Raw genomic sequence first — 17,477 nt, 5'->3', positions numbered from 1 at the left:
GATGCTTAGAAAGAGGCCTGAAGTTCACTGGAAGTGTGGCATCCAACCCAGGCTTTTTCAGAAGTGGATGGATGACCATTTCTTAACGTCATCAGAGGATCAACTCAGATTAATTATTTGAGTTATTATAGGAAAGACGGCCAAAAAAAAAAAACTCCTTAAACAAGCGAGAAGGCAACACATCATCTGGGGCACCACTGGGGTTAACTTCAGCAGATGATCAGGATTCAGTAGTTCAAAGAGTCGGTGACGGGGAACCAGGAGCCGGGACTGTGGGAGTCTGGGGGGCTGGCGACAGGGAACCAGGAGACGGGACTGCGGAAGTCTGGGGGGCCGGCAACGGTAGGCGAGAGCCGGACTGGCGGTGATGGCTGCCGATGACCAGCCTGGAGTCAGAGGGGACGGTGACATATGAGGCTGAAGGGACGAAGACTCTGGCGGGGACGTAGACTCTGGAAGGGACGTAGGCGGGGACACAGACTCTGGAGGGTGAGGAAGGGACGAAGGCTCTGGAGGGTGAGGAGGGGACGAAGGCTCTGGAGGGTGAGGAAGGGACGAAGGCTCTGGAGGGTGAGGAAGAAACGAAGGCTCTGGCGGGTGAGGAAGGGACGAAGGCTCTGGCGGGGACGTAGACTCTGGAAGGGACGTAGGTGGGGATGTAGACTCTGGAGGGTGAGGAAGGGACGAAGGCTCTGGAGGGTGAGGAAGGGACGAAGGCTCTGGAGGGTGTGGAAGGGACGAAGGCTCTGGAGGGGACAAAGACTCTGGAGACTGAGGAGGGTACGAAGACTCTGGAGACTGAGGAGGGGACGTGGACTCTGCAGGCTGACGGGACGAAGATGTGGAGTCCGCAGGCTGAAGGGGTGAAGACGAAGACTCTGGAGACGACAAAGTTGGCGCCGATGACTTGGCTGCAGGCGAAACCTCCTGGACGGGCTGGTGCACCGGGGGCGGAACCTCTTGGACAAGCAGAGCTGACTTGACTGGAGGCGTAGCCGCTGCATGGAGAGCCTCTTGGACAGGCGGGGCTGACTTGACTGTAGGCGGAGCCGCTGCAGGGGAAGCCTCTTGAACAGGCGAGGCTGATGCGACTGGAGGTGGAGCTGCTGTAGGCGGAGCCTCTTGGACAGGCTGGACCGGGACCTCCTGGACAGGCTGGACCAGAGCCTCTTGGACAGGCTGGACCAGATCCGGTGTGACCTCCAGGACCACCGCTGGAACAGGGTGCTATGCGACCTCCAGGACCACCGCTGGAACGGGATGCGGTGCGTCTTCTGGGACCACCACCGGAACTGGATGTGGAGCGTCTACTGGGACCCCCACTGGAACTGGATGTGGAGCGGGCGGGTGGTGCTTGGATTAAGGTTGCTGGCAACGGTTACGGCGTCGTCGTCATGTGGAGGTTGAGACGGCGTCAACAGGAACAGGGCAAGAGGAGAGGAAACTGGATCTGATGGTAGCAGGAGGGTAATGATGACTCGGGGTTGACAGAGTAGATATGGAAGAGGTGACTTGGTGTCCCGGGGGTGTGGAGTCGGAGGCATGAACAGGAGATGAACCAAGGCCAAAAGTCTCCTGCAGACGCCTGGCAAACTCCCAGAAGGACACCGATCTGGATGGATGTACTGAAAGATAGTCCATGGCCCACACCAGGGCGCTAACACCCAAATTAGATACCATGAAGGAGACTTTGTCATGCTCCGAGGAAGCCAGGTCCAGGTAACGAGCGCAGACTTCGATGTAGGTACGGCAAGTCTCTGGGTCTCCACAGTACCTGTAGTGGTGTTTTTGGTGGAGTCCAGGTTTCTGCTGGGTCCAGGTGTGGTCGGTCCATTCTGTCACGCTGAGCAGGAGGAGGTAGGACCCAAAACGCAGAAGCCAGAATGACTTGAGGCAAGAGCAGTTGAAAAAGGTAAAATCCTTTTATTAAGGTGGCAACACAAAATAACTTAGAGATGCAGGAGTCAAATCCAGAAAACTGAAAATCAGGAAGCCAAAAAACAAAAGCTTAATAATGAGCACAAAGACTAGAACATGACGAGGGAACAAAACAACACTGACTCACAGCAGTGGACCGACAAACACAGAGGGACAAGACAGGGCTTTTAAACACAGAGGGAGGTGGTCAGGAGAACAGGTGACAGGTGTGAGTGAGATCTGGAGGGAAGGCAGGTGCATTCAATAAACTAAATGGGAAATGAACCAAGCAGGAGGGAAGATAAACATTAACCTATAAAACAAGGAATAACTAAACCTAAAGACTAAGGGCAAAAATAAACAACTCATAACTGGAGGGAAGCCTAGAGGGAGCTGGGAATAATAATGGGACATAAGAGGAGAACCTGGAGGAGAACAGGAGGAGGCTGGGGACAGAGGGACACAGAACATGACAGAAAACAATGTAATTGACACATAGATTAAGAACCGAACATCCAGATGACAGGACAAGGTTCAACGTGTGAAAAGAGAGTTCACCAAGTTCCAAATGGTTTTCAAGGACAACACATATGAATGTTAAAATCACTGAGTAATAAAACTTGATTGTAGCAGGCTACATAGTCCACTAGGAATTCAAAAAACTCAGGAATGAAGTCCGTGTTGTACTTCGGGGCCGATGAGCTACAGCACATAAAAAAGGCTGCGGATGACCAAGTTCAAATAAACATCATTCAAAGCTGCTGTAATGGGATGTAGGGTGAAGTCGCTTAATCCTAAAATTAGCTTTACGAGTTGCTACCAGTCCTCCACCACGCTGGGCCGGTCGTGGCACATTGATAAAAACACAGTCAGCTGGAACTAGTTCTTGTAAAACAGACGACTCACCGGGCGAAATCCAGGGTTCCGTCACACACAGACTGTCCAAACTGTGTGTAACCAAAAAGTCTCGAACCATAAAAGACTTGTTTACCGCTGACCTAGCATTCACCAGGCCTCATTTCAGATGCGCGTTATCCAAAACCCAGGTTGACATGTGGGATTCTAGTTGGACGTCAAAGATTCCGGAAATCCACTCCATTGTGATCACACCGCTGGAGAAAGCGGGGGGGCAAACGACATCTTCCGACGCATCCCCAACAATAAAGGTGAGCCACGTACTACCCCATTCACGTATCCGCTAAGGAACCCCGAGTTTATCCAAGTCTCACCTGGAAAGCTGTGATTGGTCTGTCAGAGCAGCTACCCAAGCCTTCAGCTTTACCAGTCATGCTCCCCGGCATCGTCGCTTTCTGTGTTTTCTCTTCAGAGAAAGCAGCGGTGGCGACAGTTGCCATCCTGTCGACACACCATACAGGTAAGGAGGCATTGTCTTCCAATAATCCTCCACAGTAGGCAATAGCAATCCTGCTGAAGAGCCTGATCTTAAATAAAGTCAAGCGATCGTAGACATACCCAGCATGCACAGATAGCAAAAGACTGGCTAAAAGCAAAAAAAAAACATTCAAACCAAGGACAACAAACAGCGAGTTATCACCAGAGGCGCCATTTTTCAGAACAGGTCTTCATTTAAAAGGTAATTATTTAGTAATTAAAAACAATTTACAGGGTAATTCCAATCAAACTATGGCTTAACAGCACCTGAATTAGGCACTATTTACTATCATATTACACAATAAAATAGCCACACATTAGCATTTACCGTATGTTGCTATATGATTACAACTAGTTAGTAATTAAATTGCAGTTACCAACTATTTATTTACCAATAATTTACACAGTAAATTGCCATATTTTACCAGGTAATAGATACTGTTAACATTTACTTATTACCATGTTATTACCATATAACTCATTGTATATCCTTTGCATTTAAATAGTTCATTAACTAGCAGTAGTACATATTGCTTTATTTGAGTAAATACAAGACATTACCAAGCAAGTAAAGGGAAACTGTACTGTAAAAGAAACCAGTGTCTTTTCTGAGTTTTTAGACAGGTATTACCATGTAACTCAGGTTAAATTATAGTTTGTATGTAACTTGTTAATAAATTATTACCAGTAATTCTGTAATGAATTAATTTACATATTATTTAATAAGCCATAAGACATGAGAATATAGTAAATATGAAATCAACCTTATGGATCTATGGGTACTTTTAACCAGAAGATTGGAACTTTTTATTGCAGGGATTAGGTAACAGCTTTGTATTCACTCAGAGACAACAGAAGAGAGAGTCAAGTTTAAAAGTTTAAAGATTTATTACTAAACAAATTAAAACTAGACTCACTTTAACACTAAATGTATGGTGTAACTAAGTGAATGAGACGGTGAATGGTGTGATGTGGAATGTTGTTCAGAACCATCAAATCCGAAGAAATGATTAGTTCTGGTGGGAGTGGAGGTGATGTCTTCACGCTAAGCTTTGGTTAGGAGATTCTTAAACACATTCTACGACATTCCGTCGGCCTACATACCTTTTTGGAAGTCCCCGTTAGATCAGGAATGTCGAGGTCCAGTTTGACCCTCTCTGGAACTGAAGCCAGTAGGAAAAGCAGCGGTTACCGACCAGACCAGTCTTTGAGATACTTCCGGGCCAAGACAGTTTGTTGGCATCTAGTGAGACCCAAACCTGGGTCATGATGGTTCAGCTTTTATTCTGAAAGGAACCGTTGCAGCAGTTGGAACAGCAACAGATTTTATCCAGCTTGTCGTTGGTTCTTTCGGCTGAAGAGGAGAGTCACGGATTGGCCACTCCGATGACTTCTCTAGAACACTTTGAACTGGCGTTAAAGATGACGTGGGCATAGTTTTATACTTCCGATGTTTTGGTTTATGGTCGAATGAAAAGATGACAGATTTACCCAGCACCACCAAAACCACGCCTCCGTCAGATCTGGCAGATTCTGATTGGATCAGTAAAAGCAATGTGTCGCTATGTGAGATCAGTCCTAGTGGAAACATTTAAAGTCATATTACTGATTATATTCTATAGGATTATAATAAAGTAATTAATATTTTCATTTCACGGATTGGTCACATCTTATTATTGACTAACACTTTGTTTGATTAGCTTTATTAAAATAGAGTTCTTTGATTTATTAAAAGGAGAGAGTCCATTCTTCATTCTTCTCTTGAGCTGGAAAGAAGCAGTTTAGAAGCAAATGCATGAGACCTTGAGGCCGTATCTCATGAAGACTAGTCCTGTGTCAGAGGAGAGGGGGAAAAGGACTTTTGGTGGAAAACAGTCATTTCATTCCGTTACACTGCTTTATTACCAAGTAAAAATACAAACTAAGTAAGGTGCTGCGCTGTAAAAGAAATCCAGTCTTGTTTGGTAGTTTTTAAAGTTCACTTTAGGTGAAAGAGGGGGTACTTTGAGTACTTTTAGTGCTGAGTAAGCGCAGCTGTGCACATGGAGGGTAAACAGTTTCCCAGAAGACTCATGATTGAGAGGTGTTCTGAAAATGTTCTCATTTTACTCAGCTTCCTCTCTGATAAATCTGAGAGAAGCTAACATGATTAAACAGAATCTTCATGTGTGCTGGGTTAGGGTTAGGCTGACACTGTGTGATTCCAAGTTGAATAGAAACTGCACTCATCTTGAATAAGAAGGTAACTTCCAGTGTTTCGTAATTATTAACCCTGGGAGAACGCATCAGTCAGAGGATGCTATTATCACATGATCCAACAGTTCCCAAGCGCCCATGTTGTGTCATCGTGAAGGAACAGCTGAGCGGGGATAATTGAGAGCAGTATTGAAAAGAAAGAAGAAAGAAAGAAAATAATCTTTTTTCAAGCGCCTCTCAAGATAAAAATCACGAGGCGCTTCACAAAAACAAATTTTTTAAAGTATTTAAAAGTTTTTTTAAAAAAGATTTAAAAATATGTTGTAGAGTTAGCATACATACTGCATGTATTTTGGGTGCTTTTTAAGCTCAATAAACTACACTACGTTTGACCAATAATATGTGAATTTCTATATAAATATGGAAATCCAATGTGATTGATCTTTTAATGTTTAACCAGAAGATTTAGAATTATTTGTTTATTCAGGGATCGTAACACACTTCGTATTAATTCAGACAGAGTCAAGTTTATAAAAAGTAAGAAATTTATTTTCTAAACACTTAAAAACATGACAACTAGGAAACACTTTATGTGATGGCAGAATCTATGTTTATGTTTATGTTTATTTATTTGGCAGACACTTTTATCCAAAGCGACTTACAATTTATAACCCATAGGGAGTGTTGTGATCTGTGGGGGAAACCGGAGTACCCGGAGGAAACCCACGCATGCATGGGGAGAACACGCAACTCCACGCAGAAAGGCCGCAGCCGAGTTTCGAACCTGCAACCTTCGTGCTGCGAGGCAACAGTGCTAACCACTGCGCCACCATGCAGCCCTAAGTGGATGGAATGTGAGGTGTGAGGATGTGTGAATGTGATGTTATCAGAACCTTCGTCTCTGAAGAAACTGAGTTCTGAGTGGGAGTGAATTTGGTCTGCTATAAACTATAAGTGAGGGTTTATAAAACCACATCAGACGCAATCTGTCGAGTCTACGTACCCTTCGAAGACCCCCGTGGTAGATCCGGAATGTGTTGAAGTCCGTGGACCCCAAAGGTACCGAAGTCCGTAGAATATACCGCAGTGCCACTAGACCGGTCTTAGAGTTGTTTCCAGGTCATGACAGGTAGTTATTTGTGTCTATGGAAGACTCTTAAGGAGTTGGAGCTGTGTCAGCTTTATTCTGAAAGAACCCTTTTGCGGTCAGCTGTAGTGTGCAACAGGTTTTGACAGCATGTCAAAAGATGCGATGGGAGAAGAGTTTTCCTCCGATGGCCAGAGTTAGGCTCAATTGACTCACTCAGGAAGTGAGTTATGTTTTAATGATGGCCATATTTTGATTACATGGCCAATCAGAATTTGACATGTAAATGGTTTTACCAACAAACCTCAGAAACCACACCTTACATCAGATACAGCAGTTTTGATTTGTGGAACAGAAAGCAGTGTGTCTTGAGATTAGTTTTACCTTGTCATCGTCATGTGAGTGTGTGAGCTGTCAGTAGATAGTGATTCACTTGCTAAATCAAACTTTACTGATCACAACAACTGCATGGTGGTGCAGTGGTTAGCACTGTTGCCTCGCAGCACGAAGGTTGCAGGTTCGAAACTCGGCTGCGGCCTTTCTGCATGGAGTTGCGTGTTCTCCCCATGCATGCGTGGGTTTCCTCCGGGTACTCCGGTTTCCCCCACAGATCACAACACTCCCTATAGGTTATAAACTGTAAGTCGCTTTGGATAAAAGCGTCTGCTAAATAAATAAACATAAACAACATAATCATATTCATTTCGACTTCAGTAATTTAAGCACAGATTAATCCAAACATTATTATTATTTAATCACATTGTTCATTCATTGTAAAAGTTCATTCTTCTTGTTCTGTGAAGCAAAGCAGATAAAGATAAGAGGGAACTTGAGAGGGACCTTGGTCAGGCACCAGTATCTTTCTTGCAGATTAAAGGTTCCAGTTAAGACATATGTCTCCATATGACCCGATACTGGAGAGGCCAACTAGATGAAAAACTGACCATTTCTGGAAGCTACAATGTTTAAAATAAGAAAACAATTAAAATTGTGATAAAATATTTTTAAGGAAAGTGAGAGAGGAAATGAACAGGAAAGAGGGAAATGAGTGGATCCCAGGAAAGGCAGAATAGGAGCAGAACAAGGAGAGGGGGGGGGGGGGGGGTGATGAAGGTCCCACCAAAGCCTGAACAGGTGAGTTTAAAGGAGACCACTGAGTCCACTGATCTTAGGCTCAGGGGGAGAGAGGTCCAGAGTCTGGGGGCCACAGCAGCAGATGATCTGTCACCTTTGGTCTTTAGCCTGGTGCTGCACAACCAGTAGGCTTTGATCACTGGACCTCAGGGACCTGAGGTGATTATCTGACCGGTTCAATATTTTCTGCCTCACAAGGGTTAAAAACTCGCCATATGCACACTACGTGAGTTGCTGGCTGAGCTGAAATATTCTAGTGGCCAATCAAAGCGCGTTCTCCGTTCACATGAGCCCAAGATGGCAGCCCCCTGTCTGCATGTCAGAAAATTAACAAAATAGAGACAGAGAAACAGAGGAAATGCCTCTACTTTTTTGCTGATGAGGTGTTGCCGCCACCTTAATTTCAAGGTTAGGAGTGTATGGGTACGGTGGCTGAAAAGAAGGGCCAGGAAAGAAGTTTATGCTAATCTACTCCAAGAGATGTTCTAACCCTTTAAAACCCAGAATTCATCTGACAGCACCGCCACCGGGATCCTGGATCCTTCAAGAGCGTAATGGAAACAGTGGGCCCATCGATCCGCAAGGTACCACTTTCTTTATTTTTCTGACACGGACAGGACAGGAGGCTGCATCTGAATACATTTTGGAATCATGTGAGCAGAGAATGCACTTTGATTGGCCACTAGATTATTTCAGCTCAGCCAGCAGCCAGCTGAGTAATGCGCACACGATGAGTTTTTACTCAATGTGAGGTGGAAAATATCAAACCGATTGGATATTCGCCTCAGCGTCTCGTTAGGTGGAAAACTCAGTGAAAATCAGGCGCACACAGTGAGGTATCTCCTGAACAAATGGTCATTCGAGGCCGTTTGATCAACAGTTTGCTCTCGTGTGCGGCAGGCTTTAGAGGGTAAAACATTCCCATCTTGCTGGCACATCTCTGTAAGGTATAAATAGTCCAGCCTTTCTCTGGTGAACAGCTTATTTTAAAAAAGGATTTCAAATCAAAAATCAAATCAAATCACTTTTATTGTCACGTTCACATGTGCAGGTACACTGGTACAGTACATGCGAGTGAAATTCTTGTGTGCGAGCTTCACAGCAACAGAGTTATGCAAATAAAATATAAAAATGGCTAATCTAAGTAATAATATGTCTAAGTTGTAATGTATATACATTACTAAATGTTTATGCAAGTATATTATTATTTTTTTTAATATATTGTTCTACGTGTGTGCGTGTGTGGATTTGTTTGAAATAGAGTGAGCAGGGCACACTGAAGTGTCCTGGAGGACATTTGTCTTCTTAATCTGATGGAGAGGGGTGGGTTGTAAACCTCTGATGCATTTCTGACTTCTCTGGTAGAAGCCCTTTGGAACGGGGGAAGCTCGTTCTATAGCTTCGGACCTGCTTCTGAAAATGCCCTATCCCCTCTCACCTTCAAGCACCACATCGGGACCGAGAGCAGCAGAGGTTGTCTGAGCAGAGCGTCCAAGCGGGGGCATAATGTTGTTGTAAGGCTGCCAAGTAAGGCAGCGCCAACCCATTCACTGCTTTAAACATTACAGTAGTCCAGGCGTGCACTAAAACAAATATGAATGACAACCTCAAAATCACTTCTTGAAAGCGCTGGAAGTGATGAAAGGAGGACGACCTCACATCAACGGTCTGTCAAAGCAGAGGGCACCATCATTACTGCTAACATCATTATTAATGTTATTAAATAATCTTAGATTTTACGTAAAAATATGCTTAATTGCATTTACTTGTTTGTGGCGATTTGGTCAAATATGGCAGCCTTTCATGCTATGATTTGACCAAATTTGTTGAGTTTAATATTTAAAACACATACATCCTCATTTTGCACAACTAGTTAACCTTGTAACATGGGATTTTCATAAACCTACCATTGTTAGTTGTAGAAATCTGGCTGTGAACCCAAGGAGAGACTGAGGTGTAGGAAGGCTGTTTTCTAGTTCTGCAGACACACCAATATTTGGCATGTCATAGATCTGCACCATGGTGTGACTAGCTTTATGTCTGATCATTAGTTGGGTGAAGTCCTGTAATTTTAAGGGCTTGTGAAAAGATGCAAGACATAATTTATGATGTGAGTGGATGTGTCTGTATACAGACACTGGCCCCATTAAGGGTTTGGTGGTTTTTAAACAAAATAATTACCATCTGAACAGAATTTTTTGAAGGAAATCTATAGTTAATCTCAGTGCTGCTTTGTGTTTCAGCTCATCCATTTCTGGTCAAACAAAACAAGCTAGAGGAGACCAAATATGAGGGAGAGAGTCTTATCCTCACCTGCAACCCTCCAGAGAGTTCTACTCCTCCCAAAATCTACTGGATGGACAAGTGTGAGTGCACCTTTCAAACTGGTTTCATCCCTTCGTTTACATTAACTCATGGCTTTATAATAAGCTTATAACTCAAGCAATAAGAACTAAGTCAAATTGTTATAAAGCTTCGTGAGCAACCTGACAAGAAATCCAAATATTCACTCTCATAACTCATCTGCAATTCTGTTGATACTGAACTTCCACCAGGAGCCACAGAGACTCAACATCGGTACACCACAGGGTCGTGTGCTTAGCCACAGCACTGTGTCTCCGTCTGTAACATCAATAGAATCATTAGCTTTGCAGATGACACAACAGTGTTTGGTCTCATTTCAAGCAGGTGCAAGTGTCAAGAATGGTGTCGGGTCAATAACCTGCTCCTCAACACCAACAAAAGTAAAGAGCTTGTAATTGGATGTAGAAAGAGCAAGGATGACATCGAGCCACTCACCATCAATGGGGTCTATGAAGGGAGAGCATCAGTGTTTTCAGGTGAAACTCAGAGGTGGGAAGTAATGAAGTACAAATACTTTGTTACGGTACTTAAGTAGTTTTTTTAGGTATCTGAACGTTACTTTTTACTTTTACACCCAACATTGGAGCACAAATATCTGTACTTTCCACTCCTTACATTTTCAAAATGGTCTTGTTACTTCAACACGTACCTCACGTACTGCACTTATTACGTGTATATTGATGGTGTCATGATTACGCAAATGTCGGAAAAGCAGGGGGAAAATTAACATTGTGGCAAGAAGGTATCCGGTGGGAGCGAGATTTGAAACACAGAACAACACAAACAACATGAATGAAGATGGTGGCCTGCGAAATGCTGCAGGTTCAGTGTTTCCCCTAGGAATTTTTCCAGCTGTGCGGTGGGGGTGGGGGGTATGATACGTCTCACCTTCATGATAATATTGTTTTATGTGATGCACTCCACTTTGAACTGCACCAATCCAGCAACTGCTGCATTTTAATAACTAGTATTAAAGGTGAATACACCAATATTTGCACAAGAATAATTTTTGTTTTAAACTCTCAGTGACACACTTTGCGGGGGGGGGGGGGGGGGGGGGGGGGGTTGGCATTTAATTTTTCTTGGCGTCTGGAAAAACATCTCCTTCTGCCCCCTGTGTTTTGGTCCAAGACCATTAGTGGGCTGGCCCTGTTAGACACCTGCTACACCCCTGCTTAGTAGACTTAATGAAGTATTTTTAAGCCAGTATAAAAATGACTGAAACACAAATTTACATATTTGGCATTACTGACCAATATCTTTGATTTAATTTATTTGTTAAGAACATCAAGATGCATTACGGTGAACATTATAATAAAGTACATGTTTCTAGTGCAGAGAGGAGACGACCCATAGAAGCACTGATCTGATCTCATTTCAGAGAAAAATAGAACAGGTCAGATGCACCTAATAAATAAAATTACTGACATAAACTCAGGAATCTGTTTCTTTGCTTCACTGTTCTGGTGCTGAAAATATCACTCAGGTGGATCAGAGGAGATACACAGATGAATGCACCTCTTATTTATTATTTGGAAATGAGTGGGTGTGGTTTACATCAATACGGTATTTTAAATCTGAAATTGATATGGATTCATCAGAAGTTGCTATGTGTATTGTTTATCTGAAAACTATTTACAGAGCAGCATCAGAACTGAGATTAATTATGTTTGATCACAATAGTAAAGGAACTGTTACAGAACAAGTTTTTCAATAAAATCAGAACATTAATATTTAAGTGCATGGATTAATACATCTGAACTCATGCAGTAGGAACTAGGAAATATGAAATACTAGAACCATTTTATTTTTATTTGATTAAACTGATTTTTTCCTAATGTTGTTTTCCCACACACAGTTAAACAACACAATGTTGATAGAGGTGGCCCAAACCACCTCAACTGGCTCCTTTTGATCCGGAGGAGCAGCGGTTCTACTCCGAGTCCCTCCCGAATGTCCAAGCTCCTCACCCTATCTCTAAGGCTGAGCCCGGCCACCCTACGGAGGAAACTCATTTTGGCCGCTTGTATCCGCGATCTCGTTCTTTTAGTCATTACCCAAAGCTCATGACCATAGGTGAGGATTGGGATGTAGATCGACCGGTAAATCGAGAGCCTGGCTTTCTGGCTCAGCTCCCTCTTCACCACGACAGATCGGCTCAGCGTCTGCATCACTGCAGGTGCTGAACTGATCCGCCTGTTGATCTCCCGATCCCTCCTACCCTCACTCGTGAACAAGACCCCGAGATACTTACACTCCTCCACTTGAGGTAGGACCTCTCCCCCGTCCTGGAGTTGGCAAGCCACCCTTTTCCGGTTGAGAACCATGGTCTCAGATTTGGAGGTGCTGATCCTCATCCCAGCCGCTTCACACTCGGCCGCGAACCTACCCAGCAAGAGCTGAAGGTCAGAGCTGGATGAAGCTAGGAGGACCACATCATCCGCAAAAAGCAGAGACGAGATTCTCCTGCCACCAAACTCGACACACTCCACACCACGGCTGCGCCTAGAAATTCTGTCCATAAAGGTAATGAACAGAACTGGTGACAAAGGGCAGCCCTGGCGGAGTCCAACCCTCACTTGGAACAGGTCCGACTTACTGCCAGCTATGCGGACCAAACTCACGCTCCTCTGGTAAAGGGACTGAATGGCCCTTAACAGAAAGCCACCCACCCCATACTCCTGGAACGTCCCCCACAGGGTGCCCCTGGGGACACGGTCATAAGCCTTCTCCAAATCCACAAAACATGTGGATTCGTTGGGCAAACTCCCATGCCCCCTCCTTCACCCTTGCAAGGGTATAGAGCTGGTCCACAGTTCCACGGCCAGGACGAAAACCACATTGCTCCTCCTCTATCTGAGATTCAACTATCGATCGGACCCTCCTCTCCAGTACCTTGGAGTAGACCTTTCCAGGGAGGCTGAGGAGTGTGATCCCCCTATAGTTGGAACACACCCTCAGGTCACCATTCTTAAAGATGGGGACCACCACCCCGGTCTGCCACTCCACAGGAACTGCCCCTGATGACCATGCAATGTTGCAGAGACATGTCAACCATGACAGCCATACAACATCCATAGCCTTGAGATTCCCAGGATGAACCTCATCCACCCCCCGGGCTCTGCCGCTGTGTAATTGTTTGACTACCTCAGCAACTTCTGCCCCCGAGATTGGACAGTCCATCCCCAGGTCTCCCGGCTCTGGTTCCTCCTCGGAATGCGCATTGGTGGGATTGAGGAGCTCCTCAAAGTATTCCTTCCACAGTCCGACTATAGCCTCAGTTGACGTCAGCAGCCCACTGTAAACAGTGTGATCGAGTTGCTGCCTTCCTCTCCTGAGGCGCCGGACAGTTTGCCAGAACCTCTTTGGAGCCGATCGATAGTTTTTCTCCATGGCCTCACCAAACTCCTCCCACGCCTGAGATTTTGCCTCGGCAACTGCCACTGCTGCATCCCGCTTGGCTATCCGGTACCTGTCTGCTGTCTCTGGAGACCCACAGACCTGCCACGCCCTGTAGGCCTCCTCCTTCAGCCTGACGGCTCCCCGAACCTCTGGCGTCCACCAGCGGGTACGGGGGTTGCCACCACGACTGGCACTGGCCACCTTGTGACCACAGCTAGCAACAGCCTCCTCAACAATCGCAGAGTGGAACAAGGCCCACTCGGAGTCAATGTCCCCCACTGCTCTCGGGACGTGGTCAAAGCTCTGCCGGAGGTGGGAGTTGCAGACCGTCTTAACAGTTTCTTCTGCCAGGCGTTCCCAGCAGACCCTCACTATGCGTTTGGGTCTGCCAGGTCTAAAATTATTATTTCGAATTATTATTGTGAAACTTGAAGTGTCCTTCACTCTGGGACGGAACAGCAGCAGATAAAGATGATGTTCAGCAGACATCATGGCTCCTCGCTTGTTTAATCTGTGGGGCAAAGTTACAGACGACCCAGCTTGACCTAGATGGGAAAACGTGACCTTTGTCGCAAATTGGAGGCCCTTCATGACGCTACAGTTGATTGAGTCCATGATCAAGAATTAATAACCATAAATTTTTTCATAACACCCATGTTTCCTGTCATTTCTTTCCACAAATCAAACGCTTGTTGCGCATCTTTTCACTCCTCCAGTCACGGGGGAATTAAATGTTCATATTTTTAGAGTTTTTTTCTCGAGGTAATCTTCAAGCTTCTCCGTGTCTGCCGCTAGTTATCCTCGTCTCTCTTTCTGTTTTTGAGGGCGCAATGCCAGCGGTGTAGACAACAGATGTGCCCTGACCAATCACAAGCTTGTGTTCTCCATCTCGACAGATGGATGTTTAGAAAAGAGAGCTCGACTCTGTCCGTCCTTGAGAGGGCTCTCCAGCAGGCTCGCAAGGACGGATAATGGCATTGCGTGCGTCCGTCCCGACACAAATGGAGAAGTATAATTTAGGCTTTAGTCTGGAAGTTGACCAAATGCGGGGACGGGAGAAGATGTTCTGCTGGGGTGTGGCTGTTCTGCAAAGCTTCTGCTTTGGGCCCTTGCTACATGGGCTGTGTTCTTCCGGTCGGCAACACGATGGCGCCTGTGCTTGGCTTAGCCGCGGTCACCGGCCACTTTTTCAAACTTTTCTCCACTAACCTCCTCTTTCCACCTTGCTCCTGTCTGTGATCCTCTTCAGTAGTGTCCCTTCTACCATCTCCTATGATCGCCAGACTCTTTTGTCCTTCCGTTCGTTCACGATCGCCCAAGATGCACCGAGGATTTACCATCCTGTTTGTTTACCTGAGCGGCACACTGGCCCGGAACCAAACAATGATCCAGAGCTGCGCACCTCTAGCGATGTTTGTCCAGTCCCGGGAAAACGTCGGAGGAAAAGAGGTAAACGAGCAGGAATCCAGGTGAGAATAAGACTTCTCTTAAAGCATGGTTTATCTGGTAAACATCGGCGCGATCTTCTAGCTTCTTGTCCTTCGTTTGGCGACCTGAGCTCCACTTCCGCATTCCCGCCAGGCCGCGTTGGGACGCGGTTCATCCGTCCAAGTGTTTTAAGGTCGGTTTATCCTCATTCCTCAGTGGTTTCTCCTCCTGTTCCCTCCATAAGTGGTTTTTATAAACACCATGGATCTAACCCTGCCAATTTACGTCCACTAACTCCAGCTGTTTCTGTAGTTTCTGATTCCTCCACCTCACTCTCTATTAAATACCCGCTCTGTTAACAATATTATGCACTGCGCCACCATGGGCTGCATGGTGGCGCAGTGGTTAGCACTGTTGCCTCGCAGCATGAAGGTTGCAGGTTCGAAACTCGGCTCGGCTGCGGCCTTTCTGCGTGGAGTTGCGTGTTCTCCCCATGCATGGGTGGGTTTCCTCCGGGTACTCTGGTTTCCCCCACAGATCGTAACATGCCCTATAGGTTATAAATTGTAAGTCGCTTTGGATAAAAGCATCTGCTAAATAAATAAACATGAACATGAACAATAAGTCCTTCCTGCTCAATGATCTAATTCTGTCTAAAAACCTGGATTTTATGTTTCTGACTGAAGTTTGGCAGCAAACATCTGATTATTCTGCTCTGATTGAACTCTGCCCGAGTGGTTATTCTTTTCTTAGCCAGCCCCGGGGTTCTGGTCGTGGTGGAGGCCTAGCTGTTGTTTTCAGAGACCATCTTCCATGTAGCTCTACAACCTCTGGTCACTTTGCTTCCTTTGAACTGCAGCTGATTAAAGTCGGGCGTAAGGACCCGTTCTACTGTGCTGTGGTCTATCGTCCACCTGGTCCAAACAGTTCTTTCCTTCAGGAGTTTAGTGACTTTCTATCCTCCACTGTGAAGCTGTCCAGACTGGTGATTGTGGGTGACTTTAAGATCCACGTTGATGATCCCTCTGATCTTTTTGCCATGAATTTCTCCAGCCTTATGGACACCTTCAGCTTTACCCAGCATGTTTCTGGCCCCACACACACCAGGGGGCACACTCTAGACCAGGGGTGCCCAACTAAAACAGCAAGAGGTCCACTACCTCCATCACCAAATTTATCCTGAGTCCGAAGGTTTTAAATCAATCACACAGAGTTGTTCTTTCCTTGTAATCTCAAATTCAGATCATTGAGATGCCCTGTGATGTCAAGAACAAAAGCTACTTTGTCCATGTTTTTCTCATCCTCCAGAAACTGCAAAAAAACAACAACACTGGCCTTGTGACTTTGTTGTTGTGACAAAAACTGTTGTATTTCGTGTCGTAGACCCCAGAAGTGTGCAAGCACTCTCCCTTTGCTTAGCCACCTAACACTGGAATGCAAGAGTAAGTCATTAGCCTCTGCATTCACCTCTGCTAAAAATTCACGAAGCCGACGATGCTGATGAGATGAAGAAGCACAGAGAAAGTTAACAAGTTTAGTGACTGTGTCCATTACCTCAGCATATTCCTCTGAGAGGGAGGAACACAGAACAGACACATGAATAATACAGTGATATGACAACAGGTCCGGTTTGTCCTCTTTTAGTCGACTAACTGCCCCTTTTTCTTGTCCTATCATTGAAGGTGCCCCATCAGTAGTAACAGAGACAACATCTTTCAGATTAATCCCTCTTCCAGTCAACATTTCTTTAATTGCTGAGTAAATATCCTCCCCTCTGGTGTGTGTTTTTAGTGCTGTGATGCCTAAAAGATCCTCCACAAAACCTCTACTGTCCTCATGACAGAATCTGACATATACCAGAAGCTGGGTGTGGTCATTCACATCTGTTGATTCATCAGCTGCTACGATATGCACGGAGCACTCTGAATAGCACAGTCAAGCTGGGTCTGTGCATCTTGGGATAAAACTTCTGCTCTCCTTGGTGTGCTTGTGGCCCACATGGGAATTTGCCTGACCTTTTCTTTCAGTTGTTGTCCTTCTTTTCCATCCAGAAGTGTTTCTGCCACGGCCTCCATTCACTCCTTGATCATTTCTGAATCCGTGAAAGGCTTTTAATGTTTTCCCCAAATCCACTGTACTCGCAGTGAACACTCATATGCTCGCTGTTGTGCGGTAAGAGACTGAGTTGTTAAATGACTTGTATAGCACCTCTCAGAGTCAGAGGACTCCAAAGCGCTTTACACTACAGAGTATCATTCATCCATTCACACACACATTCACACACTGGTGGTGATGAGCTACAATGTAGCCACAGCTGCCCTGGGGCGCACTGACAGAGGCGAGGCTGCCGAGCACTGGCGCCACCGGTCCCTCCGACCACCACCAGCAGGCAACGTGGGTTAAGTGTCTTGCCCAAGGACACAACAGCAGAATCCTCTGTCCAAAGCCGGGATCGAACCTGCAACCTTCCGATTACTGGATAACCCGCTCAACCTGTTGAGCTACTGCTGCCCAAAACAGTAACATTAACTGCGTAGCTCTCTCGTACTGTCCCCGC

At 45.5% G+C, this 17,477-nt stretch overlaps 1 protein-coding gene across 7 annotated transcripts in view; it reads left to right on the top strand.

Moving 5' to 3' along the window:
• LOC107390570 (neural cell adhesion molecule L1.1) overlaps positions 1–17,477 on the top strand; it is a 350,852-nt gene that overhangs the window by 39,506 nt on the left and 293,869 nt on the right. For 6 of the 7 annotated variants that reach the window (XM_070555506.1, XM_070555509.1, XM_070555505.1 and 3 more), the window contains one exon: positions 9,970–10,092. The exons of the other annotated variant lie outside the window; for it this stretch is intronic. In XM_070555506.1, coding sequence (XP_070411607.1) covers positions 9,970–10,092 — 123 coding nt within the window. The remainder of the gene's footprint in view (positions 1–9,969; positions 10,093–17,477) is intronic. 7 annotated transcript variants of the gene reach the window in all.

Source organism: Nothobranchius furzeri, chromosome 10, assembly GCF_043380555.1.
Source record: "Nothobranchius furzeri strain GRZ-AD chromosome 10, NfurGRZ-RIMD1, whole genome shotgun sequence".
Taxonomy (NCBI): Eukaryota; Metazoa; Chordata; class Actinopteri; order Cyprinodontiformes; family Nothobranchiidae; genus Nothobranchius; species Nothobranchius furzeri.
The sequence above is the reverse complement of the archived record's forward strand: the minus strand, read 5'-3'. Positions and strand labels throughout refer to the sequence as shown.